We start from the raw sequence: 27,167 nt of genomic DNA on the forward strand, positions 1-27,167 counted from the left end.
GACAAAGCCAATCAGCCACCGGATAAATTCCTACCAGGCTCCCGCTTCAAAGCAGACAACCCCATGACAGGCATAGCAAGGTCAAGCAGCAAAAGCGCCGTTCCCAAATTAGGGAGGGCGGGCGGGAGATCCGTTGCACACCGCAAAAGTGAAACCAAAGTTTCACAAACTTAGGTTATAAAGGCAAGAACTGTCAATCAACCAACTAGCAACATGCTAAACTCCCCAGCAACTTGCCTTAACCAATCCTAGCTGTGGCCAGCCCAAAACCCCCTCCCATTAACTTGGAGCTGCTCCTTTAACCCTTCTGCAACCCGTGCTCTCTTCGATGGGAGAACACGCTTTGTTGCACTGGGAGCTTTTTAATATGGCTTAATAAAAAGATAGGCAGGGTCCAGATCTAATTGTGTTTACATTAATGTCCCTATTCTGTTTCTTCTTTGAGACCAAAATCCCTTTTCTTTGTTACGAAGTCGCTATAAATAAAGTTTCCAATGTGCATCGTTCCACATTTCCAGCATTTATTAGCCAGTTGTCTTTTGAATTCTTTCAGAGCCCATATACCACCTGGTCATCATTTTATAGCAGTTATCATTAGCTGTCGGGATGGCTTAGGGTTGCTCACGAGTAAGTACGCATGAGTCTGAAACTGTCTTTTAACAGTTTTATTGTGCAAAGCTATTTACAGTGTTGAGAACCTAAAACATGACTGTCTCAGTCGCTAGCAGAATCCGGGAATGGCCCCTTCCGGCTGGGACCCCAACATAAGAGTTTCAGCATCCGAAATTTCCGCCTCCCCTCTTTGCGTTTCAACCCTCTGCGTACTTGGGGCAACAGAAATGGTCTGTATCCCTCCTCACCCACTGAGCGAGGGGGATGCAGGGTCTCTCCAACATCCCCAGAGCCTCTGCCCTCCAGCCTCTGAGCGGCATGCTGTTTCCTCCACTGGAAGAGGAGGTGCTACTGGTCAGGTGGGGCCGGGGCTCTCGGTAGGATCCCGAGAGCCCTTCCACCACCCTGCGCTGAGCTGGGGACAGTTCCCTGACATTAGCATTTGACATAATGAAAACGTAAGGCCAGTTTCCGAAATGTACTCACATGCAAGAGTGGCTGGGTAGTGGAGCAGGGTTGCAAAGCTGCTCTTCCAACAGGAGCATACCTGGTTGGTATGGCACCAGGGAGGTGGCAAGAAACAGGGCTGTGAGGGTGCACTGATGCAATCCTGACCTCACAGACATGCTCCCACACTGGCCAGGTTGGTGGCAGTGACATCGCTTTTGGGAGGGTGGCACCTTCCAGCTCTACAATTGTATGATTCAATGAATGGAGGGGAGCAGGGATGGGTGAGGAGTGTGGGGCAGGCCCAGGGAAGCAACCCTGCTCTCTTTCCTTTTGCAATTGGAACCACTAGAGGAAGAAAACCAGAACAGAGCTACTGACTACTTTGTGTTACTTACATGTTAACCCAGAGGCAATGTCCAATGTATTCAATGGAGTTTACTCACATAGGTAAAGTATGTTTAATGGTACATTTTAAAAATAATTTGTAGGCTATACATTTTTATCATATACTAATAAAGGAAATCATATTTTTTTAAAATAATAGCTTTTATTCTTATTGAACATAATATCCCTACAGGCTTTAAAAAATCATTGCAGTTTTACACAGCCAATGTATTATTTAGAACTACTAGTCCTGACTGACAGTTCAAAGGTCCAGAGTCAGAAATGTTTACCCAAAAGTCTTGGATTCTTGTCTCCTGGTGCATTTCTTTCCTTTCTTTAATGCCAGACATAATGTTTATTTTTAAAAGTGGACTGCACTATGTCTATAGTAATTCTATAACTTTATCCATCCATAAAAGTTTAAAGTGCAGCTTCCATGAAGTAGGCTTCCAAATTTAGATTCATGAGCAGCTGCATGAATCCATGCACAGGAGCCAGCTCCTCGGGCCAAATTTTTTTTGAGGGGGATGCCTCCCCAGTTGATGGCCATTGCAATTCAAATGGGGGGGTGTTCCCCATCATGTGATTTATTCTGTGGGTCAGGGCTTATTCCCCCCCAAAAAAATATTTTATTCAAGTTGGCACCCTTGAATCCATGGAAAATCTATTTGCAAAGAAACAGCTTGATTTATTATTATTATTAAATGTAATTAATGAATGACTTTTGAAGATCATGTGCAGGTTAAAAATATCTTCTTTATGCTTCTTTCAATTATTTCTGTTGTCTCTGTTAAGTAGAAAGGAAACAAATAAAAGGTAAGTTTACATACACAGACTTCTTGTAATTATCCTTTGCATAGATACCTATAGACTGCTGTTTTATTAATTTATTATATTAAACGGGTGGCATATGCAAGCAGTAGAATGTTATTGTTGTTATTTCAATATTTTTTGTCTGTTGTCACCCAACAGAAACTGATCACCAATTGCTGGCATTTTCACTTTTTAAAATATCCATGTTAGAATAAAAGGTCAAACATCATTTACATTATTTATCGGTGAATGATTACATATAACATAGCTGGGGGGGTACGTGTATGAAATAAGTCTTATTAGCAGGCTTATTTCAGCTGGAACTCACAGGAACTCAACTCCGGCACCTCTCAAGTGCGTGCCATTGCCATTATAAGAGAAAAAGGAAGGCGTTCATGGTGAGTTCCAGCACCTCTTTTTCTAGAAAAATAGCACTGCTTATTAGACAAACTTCTCTGGTATTTATAGGTAAAGCCTAGCACTAATTTAATGGGTTGGATTCAACCTCAGTTAGCTAAACTCAATGGGATCTAAGTGATTGCAGAACCTGAAAAAGCAGTTCGAAATTTACTGCTAGTACAGACTCAGTATTGCACCCTGAAGACGACTGCTGTTGCATTTATGAGACAAGCTGAGATTCCCGGATATTATGAAGACATGCAATAGGATGTTATGTGTCCACACTTTGGGAACGTAAGAGGGAAAAGAGATGCTTACCTCTTTTATTTCAAAACTGACATGATTTAAATCACATAGGAAACAGCTTTACTGGAAAAGCTAACCAACAGACTGAAACTGACACGGAGACAAATAAAAGAGGACTCCTCCTTTATTACATACACAGCACAACAGGACAACAAGAACCCACCAATAGCAGATGAATTGATGATATGGCTTACTTGACACAACAATCCCTCCCCTGCAACACATGCAAACAACTTTCACTGCAGTCAACTAAAGACAGTCAACAACCATGCTTTGCTCCCTCGCCCCACTGCCAAGGAAAAATAATAAATGGATAGAAAGAGATCCTATCCATGTGTTAGGACGTTCAGTGGCTGCTCATGAGTACAGCCAAAACGCAGAACTTCTAAACTAAGTTCTTTATTGTGCTCAGCTATGTACAGTGGAAACTGAAAAAACAAACGTCCATCTCAGTCGTCTGCAGATCCCTGGAATGAAGACTTCCTGCTTTTCGCCCACCAGCTAAATAGGCACGGAACACGAAGCCCACGCCTCCCTCCTCTGCGACCATCCTGCCTCCTATCTCTGAGCGTGGGAATCTGACCTTGCTCCCAGCTCTTCCCACGGTGTTCAGGCTTTATCATCCTCTCTGTCCCTCTGCACCGCCTTCCTGCTTCTGCTCCCCCCTCCCCACTAGAGGAATGCTCGCTTTCCGTGCTGTCGGGGGAGCAGGAGGAGCTGGACAGCAGCTTGGGTGGTTCTCTGTATTTCAGATGCTCATTCGACCTCTCCAGTCGCGGGGAGGGGGGTTTCCTGACACCATGTGATGCTGACACAAAAACCCCCCACACGTACACTGGCGGACGAAGGGGGGTTCGGTCCGCCCTGGGTGTCATCCCTGAGGGGGGTGACGTCACCATGCCACCCCCCTGAGACACTCGCCGCAGGTGGCGCACCCCTGGGACGCTTGCCGCCGCTGGTGCACCCCCTGTGCCCTGTGCCATCCCTATGGTTCGCGATGGCCCTGAGCACAACGCCCCAGGTGCCTGAGAGGCTTCCTCCGTCACTGCACACATACACTAAGTAAAATGATGTAAGTTTTACCAACCCAGCCCCTCTCCCCACTCTCTTCTCCCCCAACCTTATACTGTATACAATACTCAGGTCTAACATGGAATATAACTGATCTATAAAAAAAGACTCTACGACTTGAAAAGGAGACAATGCACGTACTTTTGCAACCCAATAAAATCTCTAAGAAAAAATATTTTTGAGAAAAATGAACATGATTTACTTTAGATCAGGGCACTTGTTCTGAACTTCTTTTTTATAAATTCAATCCAGTTAATATCATGTTGTGATGACTGGTGCTTAGCAGCATTTAAATTTGAGTGGATTTGGTGAATTTATTCTAACAGCTGAGTGAGGAATCAAATTTTCCCCCCTGCTTGGAAGTTAACACCCCTAGGTTTGCTGTGCCATGACTTAATCTGGGTTTCACTAGCGTCACCAGAACCACTTTTTATCTTTTTAATTCTGATGAGGACTTTAAGAGAGGAAGATGAAAAGAGTGAAAGGAAAAAGAGAGTGAGTAGGAGAAAATAAGAGATGGTAAAAAACAGAGAGAGGAAAACACGGGGAGGAAATAAGAAAAATGAAAATACGTATATGGATAAACATTGAAAAGTGATTTCCATGATACAAAACTTAAGGTCAGCGCCAGGACTGAAAATATTCATTAAATAATGGTATAGACCTCCTTTTGTTAATGCATAGTGATTTCTATAGCTTAACAAAAATCACAGCTATGTGTGTTGAATTTTCTGTTATTATGCTTTAACTGCAATGTACCTACACGTATACATCTTGGGTAGTCCAACTTGCCCTCTGTGCATGTGGCTCTGAAGGGAGGAGAGGATGGATCTGGCCAAAAGCCCCGTTTGCAGGCAAATTCTGTCACGTCTCCAGATGCGGAATAGATTTTCTTATGGGGTGCCCACTTCAGCTGTATATTGTTCTGATTCATATCTTCTTCAGTTGCTGTACAAGGAGCTGTAGAAAGGCACAAATCATGTCATCTAAGAGATTAATATGACAATGAGGAATTCACTTGACCAAAAAACCCCAAAACAAAACATTTTGGATTGTGGCCAAAGTTAGTCATACTCAGTTAGTCAAACCCACTGAAATAAATTGAGATTAGTAATGTAGTCCCATCAGTGGGTCTTCTCTGAGAAAAGCAAATAAAGCTTGGGGCCTACTGTACCTAAAAGTTCATTGACTTTTGTCAAATGAATAAATAAATAGCAATTTGAATATTTTCCCCATGAAAACCAATTGGGAGTCACAAGCTTTAGATTTTCTGAATTGAGATTCAGCCAACGTGAAGAAAGCATCAGTAGCAGTCCACATTTAACTGGGTGCTTTCTGAATTGGGGGTCTAATACCGTATTATACATTATATAGCAGTATGTGGTTTACAAAGTTATTCAAGAAGACCTCAGCACTTTTTATTCCAACATGACCTTTTCCATGCGATGACAGAAAGGCCACTTGGTAGTGATTTTACTGACAGTCCTTCCATTGCCCCATCATTCCATAGTGAAACTAGGGGCTTCACAGCATTGGTAGAGAAATCCCCCAGAGCAAAGGGAATCTCTCATGTTCTATAGGTTTCCATGGGCAGACCATCCCAATGATCCACTACTCCCCACGGCAGGGAAAATCTGCTACCACAAAGTCAACTTCACCAGGACATAATCCACCTATGACAACCCCTCCCACCAATGGGCCACTTGCAATCTTCTTTACGACAAAGGTCAAATTGAAGGTATGACATAAGTTGGGCCCACATTGTACTGAGAGACCCCTGCAGTTGTCATGGTAGCTAGGTCTTGAGTCAGTGCAGACTATGCAGCCTCGGTATGTAAATGAAGTCTCCAAGCACAAATATCGCAAGAGCTGTCACATGGGAGAGGGAACAAGCTTGTTTTTTCCTGCTCTGGCTCAAACCAATGGCTTCAAGTTACAAGAAAGAGCTGTTCAACCTCCCTCAGGAGGTTGTGGACTCTGTTCCTTGTGGTTTTTTAGCAGAGCTTGGATAGCCATCTGCTATGGATGCTTTAGCTGAGATTCCTGCATTGCAGGGGCTTGGACTAGATGACCCTTGCGGTCCCTTTCAACTCCATGATTCTATGAAGTGCTTGGGGATTCCCCAGTGCAACTCCCCAGATCATCTCCACTAGCTTAAACAAAGAGGCTGGTGAACACCAGCTCAAACACCACACCAACAGGATCCCTGTTTCGTGTCTCTGGCCCAACAGCAGGAACAACTCAACCCTGGCTCCCAGGTGGATTGGTTTCCTGGTGAGGAAGATACCAGGTCAGCCCCCTCATCCATGATCAAGTCATGGAGGAACGTTGCTTTATTTTGGGCTAACAGGGCATTCAGTAACAACAGAACAAGATGTGAGGGTTACCTGTAATGGCAGCCCAAATTTTGTCAGAAGAGGCAACAACTTTAAGATATTTCTTGTCCCTTCTCCTTATCTGGGGTAAAGAACAATATGGTCTTCACAAGTGGTTATTGTTAATGTTTTTCTTAAACTATTAATTTTTGCCCAAACATTACAATGTGAAGTTTGATGGCTCATTATAGCTGTGATTAACCTTAAGGCCCATCTAATAGTTTGTTGATGTCCTAGCTGTTTGCAAGGAGAGGCATTGAGGGGAATTTGAATTCACTGCTGCGAAAAAAGTGCCTGGGAGGAAAACCTTGCAAAGGGAAAGAGCTTGTGCATTCTGGGGGACTGTTAGACTTACATGGCTGCCTATTATTATCAGTAAAGGCATCCAAAGTTTGGTGGGTGGCTCACTTTGCCTCATGAGGGAACTACCTGTAGTTTGTGGGAGGAGCTGGGATGGAGGGTAACTAAAAGTGTGTTGTGAAGCAAAAACACACATAGAACAATGCCAACTGACATCACACTGGTGCCACTAAGTCACAGGTTTCTGAATTTATTGAATATCCTTCAATAGAACAGAAAAATCAAAGATTTAGAGAAATTTCCTCTACCTCTGCATGTTGGTGTATCTGTCCAATGCCCGTTGTCACATCGTACATATTGATTTCCTTGCATATTGTAGAGAGCTTGGCATTTATATCGTACTTTTGCCCCTGGCATATATTCCGAAGTTGCCGTGCCCAGAAAGTCTCCATTTTCAATAGGAGGTGGAGGACCACATTTTCCCTCAGCAGCTGTGGTGATGCATTGAAACAGAAAAAGAATCTATTACATGGCACACTTATTAGGATTACACATATGGCTGTGCACACAAGCATTTCTATAATTCAGCTTCTACATCAGGAGGAAAAAAGTACCATACCAGATTTAATTTAAACATGAAGAAAAGTTTTAATATACATTTTATTGAGCTATGTATGTCTGCTTGGCAAAAAAACACAGTTAACACATTGTCATTCTAAGGTCACTTCAAGTGCAACTGACATTCCATCAGCACCTCCTTAGTTGGTCAAATAGACCTATCATTAAAACAACTAGAACCTATTTTGACATGGATGGGAGCTCATTGGGAGGAGGAGGAGGAGGCAGTCCTCTGAATTTTGCTCACCTCTTCACTATCAAAATTTAACATATTCCTCTGTTTTTGAAAATCTGTCAGTATAGAAGTTTATAAAATGCTGGTGCCTGAATATCTTGTGCTTCCATAAACACCTCTGCTAGTTTTCTCCTTTCTGCCTCTGATGTCTGGCACTCCTGCCCCAAACATGCAACTTGGGGGTAGCCAGTGTGATGCTATCTAGATGTTGCTGGATTACAACTCCAATCAGTCCCAGAATGGCCAATGGTCAGGGGAGTTGCAGTCCATCAACATCTTGAAGCACTAAGTTTGCTGCAGTTGAATGGGGGTAATACCACTACTTCTAAAACCGACTCTCCCATGAAGACTTTGGCTTCCTGCTTAGCAATGTCTGAAGTGGGATGGGGTGAGGCAGGGTGCACCCCATCATTTTGGGCAGATATGACTTAATCATCTCTCTCTCTCTCTCTCTTGCCTTGTCCCCCTCCAGATTTTGTCCTCCATGTGAGTTTCCCAAAGCCATCCTGTTAGGTACTGTGCAAAGCACAGTAGATGAACCTTTAGTCTCATCCAGCACTGTGTTTATGTTCCTACCTCTCCAATCTACTAAAGTTCAGTTTGTAAGCTCTTTCAGGAACGAACCTGTTCTTATTTTTCTGCATTGTCTCCCCCAAGCCCCACTCTTATGCTTTAAATCACCTTATGCATTGATGGTGTAAAAAAACATAATATTATTCTTACTTATGAGGTTATAAGGGTTAGCCAAATGGTGGAACGAATGTCTAAATGATCCACAACACATATAACACCACAACACAGCTCTCACCACCTCAAATGGCATACTTCAAGGTACACAGGCAGCTCCCAGTCATCTAGATCAACATGTAGCAGAAACAGATGATTACATCGCTCAAACTGATTTAAATAAGCATATCAAGCCACCTTGTGCTGTGGAAGACCAATTTGGTCCACATGGATTTCTTCCCAATCACAGTCACGATGATCGGTCAATGAAGGAAAACTACCACCCCCAACTACTGAGTGATCCTATAGGAATCTCCATCAGGGCCATTCTAGATGAAGATTGTTGGTTTTCCCATAGTATACACTTCCGTCTTGACTACCTCTGGTATATTCCTCATAGCTCAGAGACTAGCAGAAGGTAAATATTAAATGACAGTCCAAGACTATGCAAGAATCCGCACAGTGGAAAATTTAACATACAACATTATTTTTAAAAGGGGAAATGTTATATTCCTCTCTTTCAGAATATTAAAAAAATTGGACATCAAGTACCTATGCAACTTGGTGATTCTGTCCATTCTTTGTTCACACACTTTACTGTATAAGCTCCAAAAAGGCTGTATCCCTGGAAACAGCGATAGCGCACCTTCTCAAGAGGCAAGTACCTTTGCTTGAGATTAGTAATAACCTGACCGTTAGCAATCCGAGGTGGGGGAGGGCATGTTACATCTGAAATGATAGAGAAAACTTCTTCAGTCCTTGAAAATGCATTCTGTTTCCACAAAACAGCACCTACCAGTTTGTTCCAACATTCTGAGACTGGACAAAAGATGTCATAAGAGAGGATACTGTCCTAACTGAGAATTGCTGGTCCCCAACCCCCATCAAGGGTATAGGCTCCTATCTACCCTGCTGTAACCATAAACACATGGACTTAGGAAAGAGCCCTGTTTGAATCAGAGTAAACCTGCACAGGAGGAAGCTGAGGAAAGAGCACATGTTTGTGGGGTTCCAACCTCAAGCCACGAACCAGCCTTTTGCAACCCCAGAGCTGTCATTCTTAGTTATAAAAGTTATAGGTCGAAAGTGTGTGCTTTTGTCAATGAGTCCAGGAAGAAAAGTCCCTGAAAATGGCAGCTGTATCGGGTCATTTAAGAGTAAGTCAAGGTGCATATGGCAACTCCTCTTCCCTGCTGCCTGGAACACAAAAAGCACCGAAGTCCACATGCTTCACAGGCACATAGGAAACTGCCTTATGCAGAGTCAGACCACTGGTCCACCTAGCTCAATTTTATCTATGTCGCGGGTCCTGTGGCCCCCCAGATGTTGTTGGACTACATCTCCCATCATCCCCAGCCAGAAAGGTCAGAGATGATGGGAATGCAGTCCAACCACATCTGGGGGGGGGCACAGGTTCCCCAATCCTGGTCCATATGGACTGGTAGAGGCTCTCTAGGAGTTCAGGCAGGAGTTTGCCTTGGCCTCCACTTGGAGATGCCAGAGACTGAATGTGGCGCTCTGTGCATAGAAAACCTGTCTTCAATCCCTGCTAGTATATTGCAATATTGAAATTCTCTTATTCCATTCAAATCTTCTTTGAGCCCAAAATGCACAGTCTGAGAGGCAGTTTCCATGCTGTGTTGATGCCCTTCCCCACCTGAGGCTGACTGGAAAGAGGCATGTCTTAACACTGGGATACCATTCTATCATGCAGTATTTCCCAGTGCAGAGGCAGAATTGCCAGCCCTCAGAGGAGGGCACATGGAAAACAGGGACTCACACAGGTGGATAGTTCTCCTTGTTAGGACTTTAAAAATAAAGCATGCCTCCAGTTTTAACTCAGAAATAAAATATCTGCCTTGGCCATCAGACATTTTGTAATCTCTTTCCAGTTTCTTCAGCTTCCTTTTTCACATTTATGTTTGGCACACAGAAGGAAGATCAGGAAACCAGTGTACTTGAAGGAGCATCTCCACCCCCCTTCGTTCTGCTCGGACACTGAGGTCCAGCTCCGTGGGCCTTCTGGCGGTTCCCTCACTGCAGGAAGTGAGGTTACAGGGCACCAGGCAGAGGGCCTTCTCAGTAGTGGCACCCACCCTGTGGAATGCCCTCCCATCAGATGTCAAGGAAATAAACAACTATCCAACTTTTAGAAGACATCTGAAGGCAGCCCTGTTTAGGGAAGTTTTTAAGGACTGATGCTTTTATTTTGTTTTTAGCTATCTTGTAAGCCGCCCAGAGTGGCTGGGGAAATCCAGCCTGATCAGCAGGGTATAAATAATAAATTTAATTAATTAATTAATTAATTAATTAATTAATCAATCAATCAATCATCATAATCATCATCATCTGAAATGCTAGGTCTTACCTACACATGTCGGTGGTTCTGACCACTCTTTATTTTGACATGTTACATTAGCCAATCCAGATATTTCAAAACCTTCGTGGCACTGATAATACACCTCGTGGTCAGGCAGATAGGTCTCTGCTGTCCCTGCCACAATTTCCGCACCGGCAACTGCAGGGGGCTCTCTGCAGGTTGCATCTAAGTGGGGACAGGAAACCAACAAATAAGCTTTTCCTCCACAAATGGTGCTTTCTGCATAATAGATACCCATCGTTCTTTTTTTTAAAAAAAAAAAAAGAATACCAGAGCCTAATGTGAACAAACACAAAGATAAGAGTGCAAGAGCTTAATGCAAGCAAACCTTGCTTACAGACAGTCACCAACTTCTCAAAAACGATGCAACATTGCACAGATTTGGGCAGTGGAGCCAAATGCGGCTGTAGCATGGACCCGGCAGCAGGTGGACCCCGTCTTCCCCCTCCAGCTGCCGCGCAAGGGAAAGCAGTCACCCCCAAATGTCTCAGCCCCAAAGAGTTGGTGCCTATGTTTACAGATCATGGTTAAGGAGGACCAAGCTTAACTGCAATCCTGCTGTCAAACGGCTAACTAAAGCCAAACCTTGGTTTAAGTACCACACCTGCATGCAAAGACCAACAGTGGGTCCAACAGTTAAGAAGGCAGTTTCTGCAAATGCTGTGAGGGGCAGATGGGGCTCACCAACTAGGAAGCCCATCTAGGAGAAGGAAAACTCTGATCCTGAACTTTCACTGCCTTGCAGGATATCTTTAGGAGAAGGAAAGTACCTTATTTTTCGCTCCATAAGACACACTTTTTTCCTCCTGAAAAGTAAGGGGAAATATCTGTGCGTCTTATGGAGCGAATAGTGGTCCCTGGAGCTGAATTGCCCAGGGGCCAAAAGAGGAGCATGCTTTTTATTTTACAAAGAGAAAAGGGAGTGTTGAAAGGAACCCGCTCAGCAGCTGATCAGCAAGAGATCGGGAGAGAGATAAGAGTCCCGGCTCCCTTTCAGCCCCGCCCTCCTTTGTTGAATGTGCTGCAGAGGGAGGTTGTTTGTTTCCCCAGCGACATGTGACTGGCTGATTAGATTATCTGTCTGGAAACTGTAGAAAAGCCTCCCTTTCCTTTAGAAGCTGCAGAAATGTGTGAGTTAAACCCCATAAAAATGGGGCTTTTCCTCTTTGCTTTTCCCCCTTTGCAAAAAGCTGCAAAAAGTTTAGCTGATCCTCAAAAAACCAGGGCTTTTCCTTTTGCAAAAAAAGCTGCAAAACTTTTAGCTGATCCTCAAAAAAGCAGGGCTTTTCCCTTTGCAAAAAAGCTGTAAAACTTTTAGCTGATCCTCAAAAAACAGGGCTTTTAGAAGAGGAAAACCAGAAAAAAAAATTTCTTGTTTCCTCCTCTAAAAACGAGGTGTGCCCTATGGTCCGGTGCGCCCTATGGAGTGACAAATACAGTAAACCCTACACAAATCCAGAGCAGAGTCCCTAAAACAGTTGGATGGCAACTTGTACACATCATTCCAGCAACTGCTGCAGCCAAGCTGGTGGCAAATGTATTGCTCTGCTTTCCTTTGAACCACAGCAGCGGAGCTGAGAGTGGGGGGAGGGTCTTCTTGTCTGGGCAGCGCAGGGAAAATGAGAAGCTGGAAGAACTGAAATCGACAGATCCATCCATACCTTAGACAGATAATTATTTTAATCCAAGGTCAATTAGTTTAAGTATCTCTAAGATACTTGATTTGTTCTGCTATAATATAGGCCAAGTTAAGCTCTATGTCGCATAGGTTTCAGTGGGAAGAATAACTACGTTCTCAAACTTGGCTGGATCTTGCCACTACCCTTTTATTGAATTGTATTAGGCAATATTATTTCTTCAGGGCAGAATTTAAATTTGACAAAGGGACATCTACAATTATGACGGTAACAGAACCTGGGATTCGGCACTAAATTCCTAAATATAACCATCAGAAAACCAATTTACAATGTGTATCACTTAGCAACAGTTTACATCAGGGGTGGGGAAGTTTAAACCTGGGGACAGGATTTAAATGCGGTCAGCCTCTGAGGCCCTACAATCTAATGGTGGGGCAAAAATGCCCCGCTCCATAGAAAAAGAATAAATGTTGCCCCCAACCACCCATTCCATCCATCCAAACATAGCAAGTTCTAAAAAAAGAAAGAAAAGAAAGTCCATTCCATTCATCCATACATGCAATGTCATGATCCCCACTTCCCAATTCCCTCATAAAACAAAATTGTAAATTAATATTGGCAGAGCGGGGATCTACACTGAGACTGGGGATGGGAGATGGAGGAGGAGTCAGGAGGTTGCCCTGTGGGGAATGATGGAAGGTTGGAGTAATCGCTGCTGCTTGCCCTATCTGTTGGTGAGGCACAGGAAGGGAAGCAAAGAAGGAGCTGTTGCTCCCACCATCACTTGCAACAGCGTTAACACCACCAGAGAGGATTTGCCAGAAGGCACCCTGCCAAGGAACTAGTGCTGGCAGTAAGAGCCTTCATCTAAAAAGTTACTATTTTCAGTCTTTCAGTGTCAGATAGATTTCCCAGCAAGATTCCAACCCGAGGAGAGGTTATGTGGGTGCTGTGGGCCCACTTCTTCCTGGGTTGATAAGGGAGGTACAGTACAATGGGACACACTGCTTGCAGGGACTGCTCAGATGCAGATACAAATAAAAGGGTATCCAATGGCAGCAGGGAGGCTGTACTAGAAGGACCTCTGATATTGTTCAGAAGCTCTCTTTTCTCCATGGATAGGAGTGGCTGACCGCTTCTCTGATTTGCATATAGAAGCATTCACATACATCAGAAGAGACAGGAGGCTCATCCAGACTTCCCTTTGTGCCACATTTCTAGGCACAGGTCCACATGGTGTCCAAGTGCTCCTTCCTTCCTTCCTTCCTCCCTCCCTCCCTTGGCTGTTTCCCACAAATACCCATTCATTGCTGAATCAGAGTGAACAGCAATCCACAGAAAAGCACTCAGATATGGAGCTTTAAAGCTTGGAGCTCTTCCTAGAAAGTGCAGGGTGAAAGGTCAGTGTGGGTGAGTCCAGATCATTGCCTGATCGAGCACACTATTGCCAGTGCTGATCAGCAGAAACTCTCCAAGGTATCACCAGAGCTCATTCCAAGCCTTTCTACCCTTGATCATTTTAACTGGGAGATGTAAAGGATCTAAGCAGAACCACATTTGTGAGCCTAAACATCTACAGAGATGAACTTGCTTGTTCACTATGCCCGTTGCTGTTCAAGCCAGTGATTGAATTGCTGTGCTCCCAGAAGTAAACTACCTTTAGAATTGTTACCCAGGCAAAACATGCAACATACCTTCACAGGTTGAAGCTTTTGACCACTTTCCCTTTTGGCATGTGATATTCCGCGGTCCTTCTGTAGCATAACCTGGTATGCACTTGAAATGTAATATCTCCCCAGGCTCATAGTGAGTTTTTATCAATCCTTCATATGCAGCATCAATGAGTCTGGGGGGGCTCCCACATGACTTTTCTGAGAAGATAATACAAATGAAAATATGATTCTCAAAACATGTCACCATACCTGTGTTTGGATTTCCCTACTAAAATACTGAACAAAGCAGAGGGATCAGTAATCAGAGAAGTTCACAATGGGTTAAATGTTGAAGATGGTTTAGTAATTGAATATGTCTGCTATGGCCAATCCACAGAATTTAGATACATGTTTAAGTCTAGCCAGGCCCTTAGTCCAGTGCTTTTAAAACATTTTTACCACTTTCCTAATTGCCTGCTCTCAAGTTTTAATTTGACACCTAAAGAAATCCTAAATATTTCAAGATTCTGGAGACACAACCTAAGGCACATATTCAATTTAAGTAAGGCAGTGGCTATACCATGGATAGGCAAACTAAGGCCCAGGGGCCGGATCTGGCCCAATCGCCTTCTAAATCCAGCCCGTGGGCAGTCTGGGAATCAGTGTGTTTTTACATAAGTTGAACGTGTGCTTTTATTTAAAATGCATCTCTCGGTTATTTGTGGGGCATAAGAATGCGTTCAATTCCCCCCCAAATATACTCCAGCCCCCCACAAGGTCTGAGGGACAGTAGACCGGACCCCTGCTGAAAAAGTTTGCTGACCCCGGGCTATACCCATTGGGTTTTGCCACTGCCCCACATAAACTTACAGTGCAGTTCATAATACATATTATGCCTTTTGCTGCTGTGCATTACAAGGAAAAGTCAGTAAATGTGGATCAGGTTCTTTTGATCATGTTTTCTCTCTCAGAAGCTTGTCTGTTCTGACTAGGGATGGTAAGCCAGTAAACCAGCTTCTCACTGAAGAGACTCTGAAAAAAAAAAATCTGAGACATTCAAGTGCTGCCCAAAACGAAAAGCAAGGTCATGGTTGGAATTTTAAAGCAAAAAAAAAAAAATGTTACACTGCAATTTGAATTACCCTCAGTTCTGCACTAGGGAGAATATTTCAAAACTCTGAATGTTTGCTGGTTGGTAGGACACTTCGAGTGAGGCAGTGTCACAATTTCTATAGGTTTGGCAAAATGTCTTCCATGCATACTCTTGATGGAATAAGACTGAAGTCTCATTGAAAGCTCTTCACTGGATATATAGTTACCCCTCCACATTTGATTGGAATCTGAGCTCCAGCTCTGAGGGCCTTCTGGCGGTTCCCTCACTGCAAGAAATGAGGTTACAGGAAACCAGGCAGAGGGCCTTTTCAGTAGTGGCACCCACTCTGTGGAACACCCTCCCACCTGACCTCTAGGAAATAAACAACTATCTGACTTTTAAAAGACATCTGTTTAGGGAAGTTTATAATATTTGATGTTTTATTGTGTTTTTAATATTCTGTTGGGAGCCACCCAGAGTGGCTGGGGAAACCCAGCCAGATGGGCAGAGTATAAATAATAATAAATTATTATTATATCATAAGCATATTTTCTTACCTCTGCAAGTTGGTGGTGGGGACCACTCCCTATTTTTGCATGTTGAAGTACTTGATCCCCCAAGTTCAAAACCTTCATGGCAATGATACTCCACACTTTCACCAGAAAGATACTTTCTCTGGGAACTAATATTTACCTCACCATGGTCAATTGCAGGGGGGTCTCCACATCTTGCATCTGGAAAGGCAGATATATAGCAGGTGGTCTTTGTGAATACAATTAAAGGGCATAAAAGCATTTCCAGAGTGTTTTATATGCAAAACTGCTCCCTCCTTTTTCATCTGGTAGAAAGTTTCAGAGGCAGCCAATTCAAAGTGAGGCAGGGAAGAAAGAAATTTGGAGGCTTATAGTATTGCTGTGATATCTGTCATTTTAACAATATGTGCACTGCAGATGGGAGAGTGGTCAAGTACCTAGACACCCTAAGTAGGTTTGCCAAGAGGTTTTTTCCAGTTAAGTGAGTCAGTGGGGGGTTATTCTCATAAAAATGCACTTAAGATTTCAGCTACACTTTCCACTCCTTAGTTCAGGGGTTGTCAACCTGGTCCCTACCACCCACTAGGGGGTGTTTCAGGATTCTAGGGGGGCGGTAGGTGGTTCTACGGCACAAACTGAATCCTCCTTCCATTGAGCACTGGTGTGTGGTAAGGAAATTTTACCATCAAGAAAGATGCATTAGTGGGTGGTAGGTATATAAAGGTTGACTACCCCTGCCTTAATTCAAACCACAGTGGCAAGTCGTAAAACTGCTTAGCTCAGTACTATGCATAGTATCTTTCATGGAATCTTCTCCTTTTGTGCCCAATTATAGGTTGCCAATGAAATATGCAGGGTGCGATGCCATTGTCTTCAAAGTTGGGGAATGGAGGAGATATTTGCAGCCAATTGGTCTCCTTCAGGCATTCAAGTTCTGCATTCAATGAAGGCATGTGTAAGGAGGAGGGTTGCAACTCTCCCCTTCCTCTATATATCTTCACTGAATGCCTGAACAGAGTTTGTCTACCCTAAATGGCTTTAGCCCAGTATACCTGAAGGAGTGTCTCCACCCCCATCGTTCAGCTCGGACACTGAGGTCCTCCTCCAAGGGCCTTCTGGTGGTTCCCTCACTGCAAGAAGTGAGGTTACAGGGAACCAAGCAGAGGGCCTTCTCGGTAGTGGCGTCCGTGCTATGGAAGGCCCTCCCATCAGGTGTCAAGGAAATAAACAGCTATCTGACTTTTAGAAGACAACTGAAGGCAGCCCTGTTTTAGAAGACAACTGAAGGCAGGGAAGTTTTTAATGTCTGATATTTTATCGTGTTTTTAAAATTCTGTTGGGAGCTGCCTAGAGTGGCTAGAGAAACCTAGCCAGATGGGCGGGGTAAAAATAATAAAAAATTTAAATCTATCTATCTATCTATCTATCTATCTATCTATCTATCTATCATCTATCTATCTATCTATCTATTTATTTTATACTGCCTGGGTATGTGAGGAAGAATGGGATATACATCAGTCAGTCAGTCAGTCAGTCAGTCAATCAATCAATCAGATCACATCATATGTTTTGCTTCATCAGCTATGTAGTGGCCAACAGGGGAAGAGCGTAAGACACTCGGTTGCTCCTTATGGCATCAGCTGCCATTCGTGTTACATCTAATTCCTGACATTCTATTGTAGCGGCTCCCAAACTTCTTGGAGAGAAATTCATCATGCAGCACTATCTCTACCCTTATGCCAAAGAAACATATTTATTTATTTTCCTTTCCAATCTCTTTGCGGAGCATTTGGAGTTGCTTTGTGGAGCACCGAGTGCTTCATGGAGCAAAGTTTGGGAACCACTGATCTATTTAATAAGCATCTTTATTACCTCACAAGTGCATTACTATTTAATAAAAAAAGATAAAGGAGCTCTGGACGGTTAAGTCCTTCCCGCCTCAGCAGTACCTATTTATCTACTTGCACTGGCATGCTTTGGAACTACTAGGTTGGCAGGAGCTGGGCAGAGCAAGGGGAGCTTACCTCATTGAGGCAAGCCCAAGAGGCTCAGTGGTTTAGACCACAGCAACACCCGCATCCCTGGTTCAAATCCCCACTATTAAATAAGAAGAAGAGCACAAGAAGAGCATGATGGATCAGGTCAATGGCCCTTCTAGGCCAGCGTTCTGTTCTTCAAGTGGGCAGCCAAATGTCTGTTGGAGACCATCAAGCCTGATCTGAGCGCAAGAGCAGTCTCCCTTCCTGTGATTTGTAGTAACTGGTATATGCAAAGCATAGGCATCAATGGCCTTCTCCGTGAATTTCTCCAATCCTCTTTTCACCTCTTGGCGGCTATCACGGTCTTCTGTAAGAGTTGGTTCCAAAGTTTAACTGTGTCCTTAGAATAATTTGAGAGAGGAGTTGCCTTTTTTAGGCCACATTGTCATTTATATTTTCTAGTTTCTTTTCTTTCTTTCTTTCTTTTAAAGTTATGCTTCTTTAGTTTATAAATCACACTCCACCACCCTCAATTCTCTGACTTCTTGAAAACAAAACAAAAAAAGGGAAATATGAAAGGAAGAGCATACTAACCAAAACAGCGTGGTGGGGTTTGCCACTTTCCATTGTCACATTTTATTTTTCGTGGCCCTTGAAGAAGGAAGTTCTCCTGACACCTGAAGCTTATCTCCTCACCACTCTTGTAGTTTCTCATATCAGTTATGTCAACTGCATTGGGAAGCTGAGGTGGTGGTGGACAGAATGCTTTAATAAATAAATAAAAATCCATTAGAATTCAATGATATAAAGTTATGCAAGGAAACTATGAAAGAGAAGAACATTTAATAATCTATTAAAAAGGAGCATCTAGTCAAACCTCCTTATCCCTTGAATGGATTCGGTGTTGCAATGAGTTAGTTGCATTGGTCTTGAACCAAAGAGCTGCCTGGTAAAACCTGCAAGAGCAGCAGAACTTCTCAGTTGAGTTCCAGTGAGATCCCCATGTTGCCTCATCAGGTTCTCCAAAACTCAGTGCAGGGTGAAATGTCTGTCTACAGAAATGTGGAGAGTTGCTGCCGCTACTGAAATTTATATTTGCATGCTACCCTTCCTCTATTGCAGTGCTTTAACCTGCGTATGGTTCAGTTCAGCTTTGTGTGCTGCTTGTGGTGCAGGAGATCATACCAAGAAGGTTCTTGCTGGCAACCTAAATGTGACATGTGAACTCCAACCAGATTTTACACTTATTATAAAGCTACCGGAAAGTCACTGTTGAGAAAGTAGCAAGATATGCCACCCAATCCAGTTTTATGTGTTTCTGAATCAATCCTGGGCACCACAGTTGAGTTGACCTCTAGGGATGGTGCTCTCAGACAGGGATGCAGAAGGGAAAATGCACTCTGTGCCTCTGTTTGTAAGAACCAGCAGCCTGTAGTGATGGCTTAGCAAGCTGCTAATTCTGTCCTTGGGCCAATTGATTGCTTTTCCCATGTGGCAACAATGCTTCTGCTCCTGAAGTGGATAAACTAATCTCCTGATCTCACACCTGTCGAGTACATAAGGCATGCGGAATTCATGCAATCTTAAAGGAAGCTTGATGTGGTCTTTCCAAAGGAGCTGAGTCTAGCCTACCCAGGAAGGTCTGTCCCACTCTTGCTTCCAGTGGCCACATCTGTCATTCAAGTTGAGAAACCATGCATTTGTATATAGCATGCAAAACTGTACCTGTGCATTCTGGATCAGGTGACCATTTTCCATTAACACATTTTGTTTTATGCTGATAGGAACCACAGGTGTAGGTTACAACGTTGTTGTGATTAAACCTTTTCTCCAGAGAAGCAAGTGGTACAAACTCTGCATTCGGTGGACGGGTACATTTTGCTGCAACATCTAACAATTCAAATATTGTTCAAGTAAAGTTGTTTGTTAGCAAATCACAATCAAATTGAGTTAATCAACTAGATATTTTTCATGCACATTTATTTTCCAATACGCATTTCAGTCTTTATTGCAGTCAATCCTTGCAACAGTATTGGAGGAGAAACCATCATTATTGCCATTTTGTATAGGGCAGCTGAGGTGAAGAAGTAGTGACAGACTTGATTAAGGCCACAAAGTATGTCTGTGGTAGAGGTCTACTGGCAGTAAGTCTAAATTTCCCATCCAATGGATCACAAGCATATAATTGCTTATGTTAATAAATGGCCATTAAATTAAATATGAGTTGCATTTATTTGTAATGGTATGGCTTGACTGTGAACTCTATTTCTCCTTTACATCTGCAGGTGAGGCAGTGGAAGTGCTGGAAGCTCAATCCACATAAGACTGAGGCACTGTTAGTGGATGGTTCCCTAGACCAGATGTATGGGAGGTGGTCTGCTCTTGATGGAAGGAGCAGGTTCATGGCTTGGGGGGGGGGTACTCCTGCATCCTTTGCTGTCGCTCAAGGCTCAGGTGGCCCGGAGTGCCTTCCATCAGCTTCGGCTGGTGGCCTAGCTACTCCCCTGACTGGACAGGGATAGCCTAACTACTGTTGTCTATGCTCTGGTAACCTCAAGGTTAGATTACTGCAATGCGTTATATGTAGGGCTGCCTCTGAAGACGGTTTGGAAACATCAGCTGGTGCAGAATTCAGCAGCCAAGTTGCTCACTGGAGCAAGACGGTTTGAGCATATTACACTGATCCTGGTCCGACTGCACTGGCTACCAATTAGTTTCCTGGCACAATTCAAAGTGCTGGTTTTGACCTATAAAGCCTTAAATGGCTCAGGACCACAATACCTCAAAGACCGCCTCTTCCCATATGAACCTACCCAAACCCTGAGATCGTCTTCTGAGGCCCTCCTTCGTGGGCCTTCTCCTCAAGAGGTGTGAATCCGACCGGACACAGGTTAGAGCTCAACGTCGAGCCTACCAAGTGGCGATAGCGACGGTGAAGAAGACTTTCTTCACCGCCTCTATTGCATCTGCAGAAAATAGCCGCAGGAGACTCTTTCAGGTGGTTCGGAATCTATCAGAACCACCTTTGTCATCAGGGCCTGGTAGGGACCCCAAGATCTCCTGCAATGCATTTGCAAAGTTTTTTGCAGATAAAATCGCTCAGATTCGGAAAGAGGTAGACTCCACCGTGGGAGCAGGGCCAGGGCGGGAGAGTGCCAGAGTCCTGTCTAGTCCAGTTGCGTGGGATCAATTTCAGTCTGTTACCTCCGAGGATGTGGACAGGCTGCTTGGACGAGTGAAACCAACCACCTGTCTCCTTGATCCTTGCCCATCCTGGCTTATAAAAGCTAGCCGGGAGGGGCTGGGCGATGGGCTCCGCGGGGTGGTGAATGCTTCCCTCTGTGAGGGAGCATTCCCAGACCCGCTGAAAGAGGCGGTCATTAAACCGCTTCTTAAAAAAAACATATTTAGACCCAGCCAATATGGCCAACTATCGCCCAGTCTCAAATCTACCATTCTTGGGCAAGGTGATTGAGTGGGTGGTTGCTGAACAACTCCAGGCACGCCTGGAAGAAGTGAACCATTTGGATCCCTTCCAATTGGGATTCAGGCCTCATCATGGGACTGAAACGGCCTTGGTCGCGCTGGTCGATGATCTCCGGCGGGCTAGGGACAAAGGTGAGAGCTGTTTCCTAGTTCTGCTGGATCTCTCAGCGGCCTTTGACACCATCGACCATAACAATCTTCTGGACCGGCTAGAGGGGTTGGGAGCTGGAGGCACTGTTATACAGTGGTTCCGCTCCTTCCTCCTGGGCCGTTTTCAGAAAGTGGTGGGGGGTGAATGTTATTATTATTGAGGGTGGCAATATGAAAATGGGCCTTCTCTGCAGTGGCTCCCTGTGTGTGGAATGCTCTCTCCCCAGGGAAGTTCGCCTGGCACCTTCATTATACACTGTTAAAGCGTCAGGCAAAAACGTTCCTTTTTAACGAGGCCTTGGGTTGATCTGATTTACATCCTATGCCCTTTTAAAATGTGTTTGGGGGGGGCTCTTGGGTTGTTGTTTCTTTTTTTATCATCTATTTTGTGGTTTTATATCTTGATTTTATTCTGTGAACTGCCCTGAGACCCCTGTGTGTAGGGCGGCATAGAAATTCAATAACAATAGTAATAGCTTACCAATACATAATGGTAACTCCCACTGTCCATGCAGACACACAACTTCTTTAGTTCCAACAATGAAAAAACCTTCATTACATTCATACGACACAGTTTCGCCATGCTGATATGTATCTGAGTCAACAGTGACAGAGCGTCCATTTCTAATGTTTGGAGGTGCTTCACAAGTTCTGGGTTCCTCTGTTGAAAACAGAAGGAAATGATGTGAAACAAAATATGAGTTCTTTATTTTCTTAAAACTGTAATCTCAATCCCCAGTTGTTTTGGCTGCTCATTCTCTTCAGCCTTTCCTACATGCCAGATAAAAGAAATGCAAAGGGCAGCTCTTCATTGTTCAGCTTATCAGTATATATTGCAGAAGTAGAATGAAGAGGCAGACTTTGATACTATTATGGCTTGTATGATTTTAACGTCTTTCTTAATAACTGAGCATTGATTTGCTGTCATTTTTCTCTGTTCAGTTTTGATCTTATTTCCAGTCCCCCAGCATTGGAAACTTAAGACCGGAATTTAGAAATGGACGTTTGGGAGCTTTAGTTTAAACATAGCATTCAATGATAAACAAAGAATGAAGACACTTAAAAAAGTGTTGAAAACACATTTAAAAGAAACCAGAGGCCTTTTACTGGGCATCCTAGGCCAGGATATTTCTAAAAGTGATAGAAATTTGTTTTTGTATGCCACAACAGCAGCTAGAGTTTTGATAGCTAAGAACTGGAAGACAGAAGAACTACCAACAATAGAAGAATGGCAAATGAAATGATGGACTATATGGAGCTTGCAGAAATGACCAGGAAACTCCGGGACCAGAGGGACGACGCGGTGGAGAAAGAGTGGTAAGAATTTTAAATTGTACTTAAAAGATCATTGTATGATTGAAAGTTAGCTATAATCTGAGGATAAGATAGGTTGTAGAGTAGAAAATTGAGGAGTAAGTTAGAAGATGATACGGATTAAGAAAAGATATAAGTTTAATTAATTAGACAATGATATAATATAAGAGGTATGAGATATTAATGAATTTTTTGTTGTTAGAAAATAGAATAGCATTATAGGAGATTTTGGAAGTTACAAAAAAGGTATCTACAAGGGACGCAGGAGAGGAGACAGGAGGAAGTCCCACTAAGATGTGAGGAAGTATCATTATTCTTTTAGAATGTAGTAAGTTGTTGTTTTTGTTGTGTTTTGTGTTTGTTGTTATTGTAGTTATGTTTTTTCTTTATGTATGTTTTTGGTTAAAAATTCAATAAATATTAATTATAAAAAAGAAGACACTTAAGATGGTCTGATTCTGCTTCGTATGGAGACATCAAATGTTACACTTCACTTCCCCTTCTGCAGACCTTTTTCTTCTCCTGCAACTTGGGAAACTTCTGAGACAGAAAATTCCAGCATGTAAATAGAAAAGAAATCTTAGCAGAGTATATGAATGTGGTGGACATTGCCGAGTTAACAAAAATGGTTTTATCTGCACATAACATTTGCCATGAACATGCCTTAGTTGCATCTGTAATTTACCTTTGCAGAGTGGTAAAGATGTCCACTGTCCATCCACACACTCAATTAACTTTGATCCAGTCATTGCAAATCCAATATCACACTTGTATTCCACCTTTTCTCCATGTTTATATTCTTCCTGAAGGTCACTGCTAATAGTACCATCAGTAATGCTGGAGGGTGGCTGACAAGGATGACTTGTGCTGGAAGTAAGAGAGAATCATTTCAGTCTTGTATCTGTTAACTCAAAGAAAGTCTGGACAGCACATCCTTCCATATAGAATTTGCATAATTATGAAATGATGTTGAATGCGCTGAGTTCCAGCAGTTGTGTGGAATGGATGGTGCCATTTATATGGGAAAGACTCAAATGATCAGCACTACTCATGTAGCTCCTAGTTTCACCATTACCAGCAAATGCATAGCGGAAACAGGGGGAAATGGTTGCCATGTTGCTGAATGAGCCCCCCGGCTACAGACAGGTAGAGTTGCTCACACTTGTCCATTCCGGGAGTACTTCTACTGCTTTACATAATTTTGCTATACACATGGTAGTAAGGAATGTAATCCCTGCATACGATGAAATTTACCTGTATCAAATGGGGCTATATAATGGGGTATATTGCGTGTGCAACATGCCATATTTTCCCATATAACTTTGTGTTTCATTTCATTTCAAGGCATTTTCTTTTTCTTTCAAAACGCAGCAATGCAGAGATAGCTTGGACATAACTGGCTGGTCGTTGCAATAGGCAGTGCAATGTGAGCAAATCTCAATCAGGTTGGAACCAGCAAATTCCCTGCAATAAATCTGTTTAAAACAGATTCTCCTCCATTCCTATCCATGGAGCTGCCTTATCTATATGTAATCCAAACTCCAGCAGCTAATTTGCTCACCCCATCGTGCAGAATCGAACCCCTGACCTTCCAATTGGCAAGCCCAAGAGGCTTAGTGGTTGAGACCACAGCACCATCAGTGTCACCCCCTTTCCATATCCCTTTCATCACACAACACAAACCTAAATAAATAAATAAATAATAAATAATCTATGCGCTAGCCAGTGAATTCTTCCCCAGTAAGGCTTGGGAGATACATTATTTACAAAAGATGCCAGGAAATTTTTAAGAGTAAAAAGCACACTGATATTTACTTTTTGTAAAGCTATAAAGAAATGCATACCTTTACACGTTGGGGCTGTGGAGACCATCCAAAATGATAACACTGGGCAGAGTCAGGCCCAACTCTTGTGTAGCCTCTGCGGCAGGAAAATTTCACCACGTCCTCTGTGCTGATATTGGTTGTTCTAGGGTCAAGTAGCCCGTTCTCCAGAAGGAACCTTCGCATGTATTGCTAGAGGAAATGTTGAACAACACAGATTGAATATAATTATGTGCATTTCAAAACAAACATGTCTGAAATAACCTGCTGACCAAAATGTTTGCAAATGTTCATCAAACTTATTGCAGGCTTGCATAACCTCTGACCCCCTAGGATTGGGGACTGATAAATCTTTAAAAGACAGCATGTCTGTTGTCTCTCAGCTATTGGGTGAGTCCATCTCCTCATACCTTTCAAAATTTCCGTACCTTAAAATCTCTCTAGAAGGATGTCAAAATCTATTTTCTCACAACAACACCTGGCACACCTCAGATGAGTTGCTGATGCTACTCATAATCTGGAAGATGGGTGTAATTCTCTTGAACAACCTGGGCTTGGGTATATTCCATTAACTTGTTGCTTTCCTGTTGTTTTCTCTTCTTCATATATTCCTTTACATCCAGGTGCTTCAGTTGGGGTATTTTATTCTCAAATGTTTTCTATGAACTCTGAGCAAGCCAAACATTGTTAAACACAGAGCAAGTTGCCTAACTCCTATATGTAGCAATTTCATCTACAGAATCAGGTTGCTAAAAATCCAGCTTCATATCTTACTTTATTACATCTGAGAGGAATATAAATATTCTTACTGTTCATTATTAATGGAAGTGTTAAATCACTGATGCATGCCAACTTGAGGTATTTTAGTTATGTAAATCATTAGGAATCATGAAAAAGTACGGTAATTATATCAAGGCTGTGTTATATTAATTATATAAGTAAACAATGATATTTTATAACTTACGTAGACATTCAGGCTTTGGACTCCATCCATTCTCTGTGCATACTACATGGTCACTTGTGGCCTTTTTAATGGTTTCAAACCCATCTTTACATTGTAGTGAAGTATTTCTTCAAACAAGAAAACCGATTCGACTTGTGTTAAAGATTTCATTATTTTGAGTTGGTACTTGGCATGTCTCTGAGGAAATAAAGAATGAATTTTATTTATGATCAGTTTTATAGTATCAGTTTACATGCTCTAAATTTTGCTAGTTCAGACTCCATGAACATACATGTGAAATTAAGATACTGTATATTCTGGGGTATATGACTACTTTTTAATCCAGGAAAATCTTCTCAAAAGTTGGAGGTCGTCTTATATGCCGGGTGGAGAATCTGCGGTCAAGTATAGCTCAAACTCTATATTTTAACTGGAAAAGTTGGGGGTCGTCTATACGCCCAGTCGTCTTATACGCCGGAAAATACGGTATATATTTTTGCCCTAATATGCATCACTTTACAGTTTTTAAATAGAATTGCCTTTGCCATTCTACCGCCAATTCACTCAGTTTGGAGAGTCCCTTTTGGAACTCTCCACCCTCTCCTTTTGTTACAATGACCATGAACAATTTAGTATCATCAGCTTCCTTGGCCATTTCACTGCTCACCTCTAACTCTAGATTGTCTATGAGCTAGTTAAAAGGAACAGGTCCCATTACTGATTCTTAGGGACTTCACTTTCTGAATCCCTTCATTCAGAGAACTGTCCATTTCTTGCTTCCTGCTGGTTAACCAATTCCTGGTTCATAAAGGGACTTCACCTCTTATTTCATGACTGCTAAGCTTATTTAGGAGTCTTTGGTGAGGTACCTTTTCAAAAGCTTTTTGAAAGTCCAAGCACATGGGGTCAACCAGATCACCACCATTCATATATGCCTGCTAACACACTCAAAGAACTCTACTAGGTGAGTGAGACAGGATTTGCCCTTACAGCAGTCAGGCTGTCTCTACTTCAGCAAGATTTCTTTTTCTATATGGTTGGTTATTTTATTTTTCACAATACTTTCCCCAAATTCCCCCAGAACAGGCATTAAGCAAGCAGAATAGAAATTAAGCAACTGTAACTTCCAGGCTCTCCCTGGATCCTGTTTTTAAAAACTGGTGATACATTGGCTATTTTCCAGACCTCAGTTATGAAGGCTAATTTGAGGGACAAGTTACATATTTTGGCTAAATGGACAGTTATTTCACATTTGAGTTCTTTGACTACTCGAGTGGATTTGCCACTCAAAATATTTGCCTCAATATTTTGCTTTTGAAATTACTACCACTGAAAGAAGGAGGAAACAGATGGAAGAAGTCCATATTGTGTAGAGTTTAGCCAGGTTGCACATGGTTATCAGAGCAGACTGCTTTTGAAGCTTAAGTTAATGACTTTTCCAATGTGTGGTCTAAATCAACCCATTTTTCATCCAAAATACATGAGTCTTTAAACTGCTTACTGATACACTTTGGTTCAGGCTTCCACCCTTCTTCATGGCATTGTATATCACCTATTTCAAGTCCTTGTGGAGTTGTGAAGCCAGAACGACAGCGATATGATATTTTGTCATTCAAATTAAATTGGTTTCTTCTTTCAGTGAAAAAGCCGTTTGGTGGTTCCTTGAGTACACATATTTCTAATGAGGAAAAGGAAGATATTAGATGCATGGACCCACAAATTATGGTGGGCTTTGTTAGCTAAAAATCAGCTTCTTGTGAAGTCCACAACAATGTTTCATGAATTTCTCAACTGAGATCTGGTCTGATTAAGTTATGTAGCTCAGGCTTTAGGGAGACTTTAAGGTTCATTCCACAGCCTGACAGAAGTCCCACCCTTTGGGTACAAA

At 42.7% G+C, this 27,167-nt stretch overlaps 1 protein-coding gene across 1 annotated transcript; it reads right to left on the reverse strand.

Annotated features, from left to right (window-relative positions):
* Nucleotides 1-1,597: 1,597 nt before the first annotated feature.
* On the reverse strand, nt 1,598-27,161 carry LOC117047862 (complement factor H-like). The gene is made up of 15 exons (XM_033151089.1): nt 26,781-27,161; nt 25,416-25,477; nt 24,358-24,528; nt 23,709-23,767; nt 23,199-23,380; nt 21,681-21,860; nt 19,289-19,453; nt 18,158-18,328; nt 15,609-15,785; nt 14,001-14,177; nt 10,658-10,834; nt 8,842-9,018; nt 7,019-7,201; nt 4,799-4,995; nt 1,598-2,233 (listed from the first exon to the last, which is right to left on the reverse strand). The coding sequence occupies exons 1-15, from the start codon at nt 26,986-26,988 to the stop codon at nt 2,219-2,221; spliced, it is 2,301 nt and encodes a 766-aa protein (XP_033006980.1). The 5' UTR covers nt 26,989-27,161; the 3' UTR covers nt 1,598-2,218.
* Nucleotides 27,162-27,167: the final 6 nt, after the last annotated feature.

The sequence above is a fragment of the Lacerta agilis genome, chromosome 6 (genome assembly GCF_009819535.1).
Source record: "Lacerta agilis isolate rLacAgi1 chromosome 6, rLacAgi1.pri, whole genome shotgun sequence".
In the NCBI taxonomy this organism is placed as follows: Eukaryota; Metazoa; Chordata; class Lepidosauria; order Squamata; family Lacertidae; genus Lacerta; species Lacerta agilis.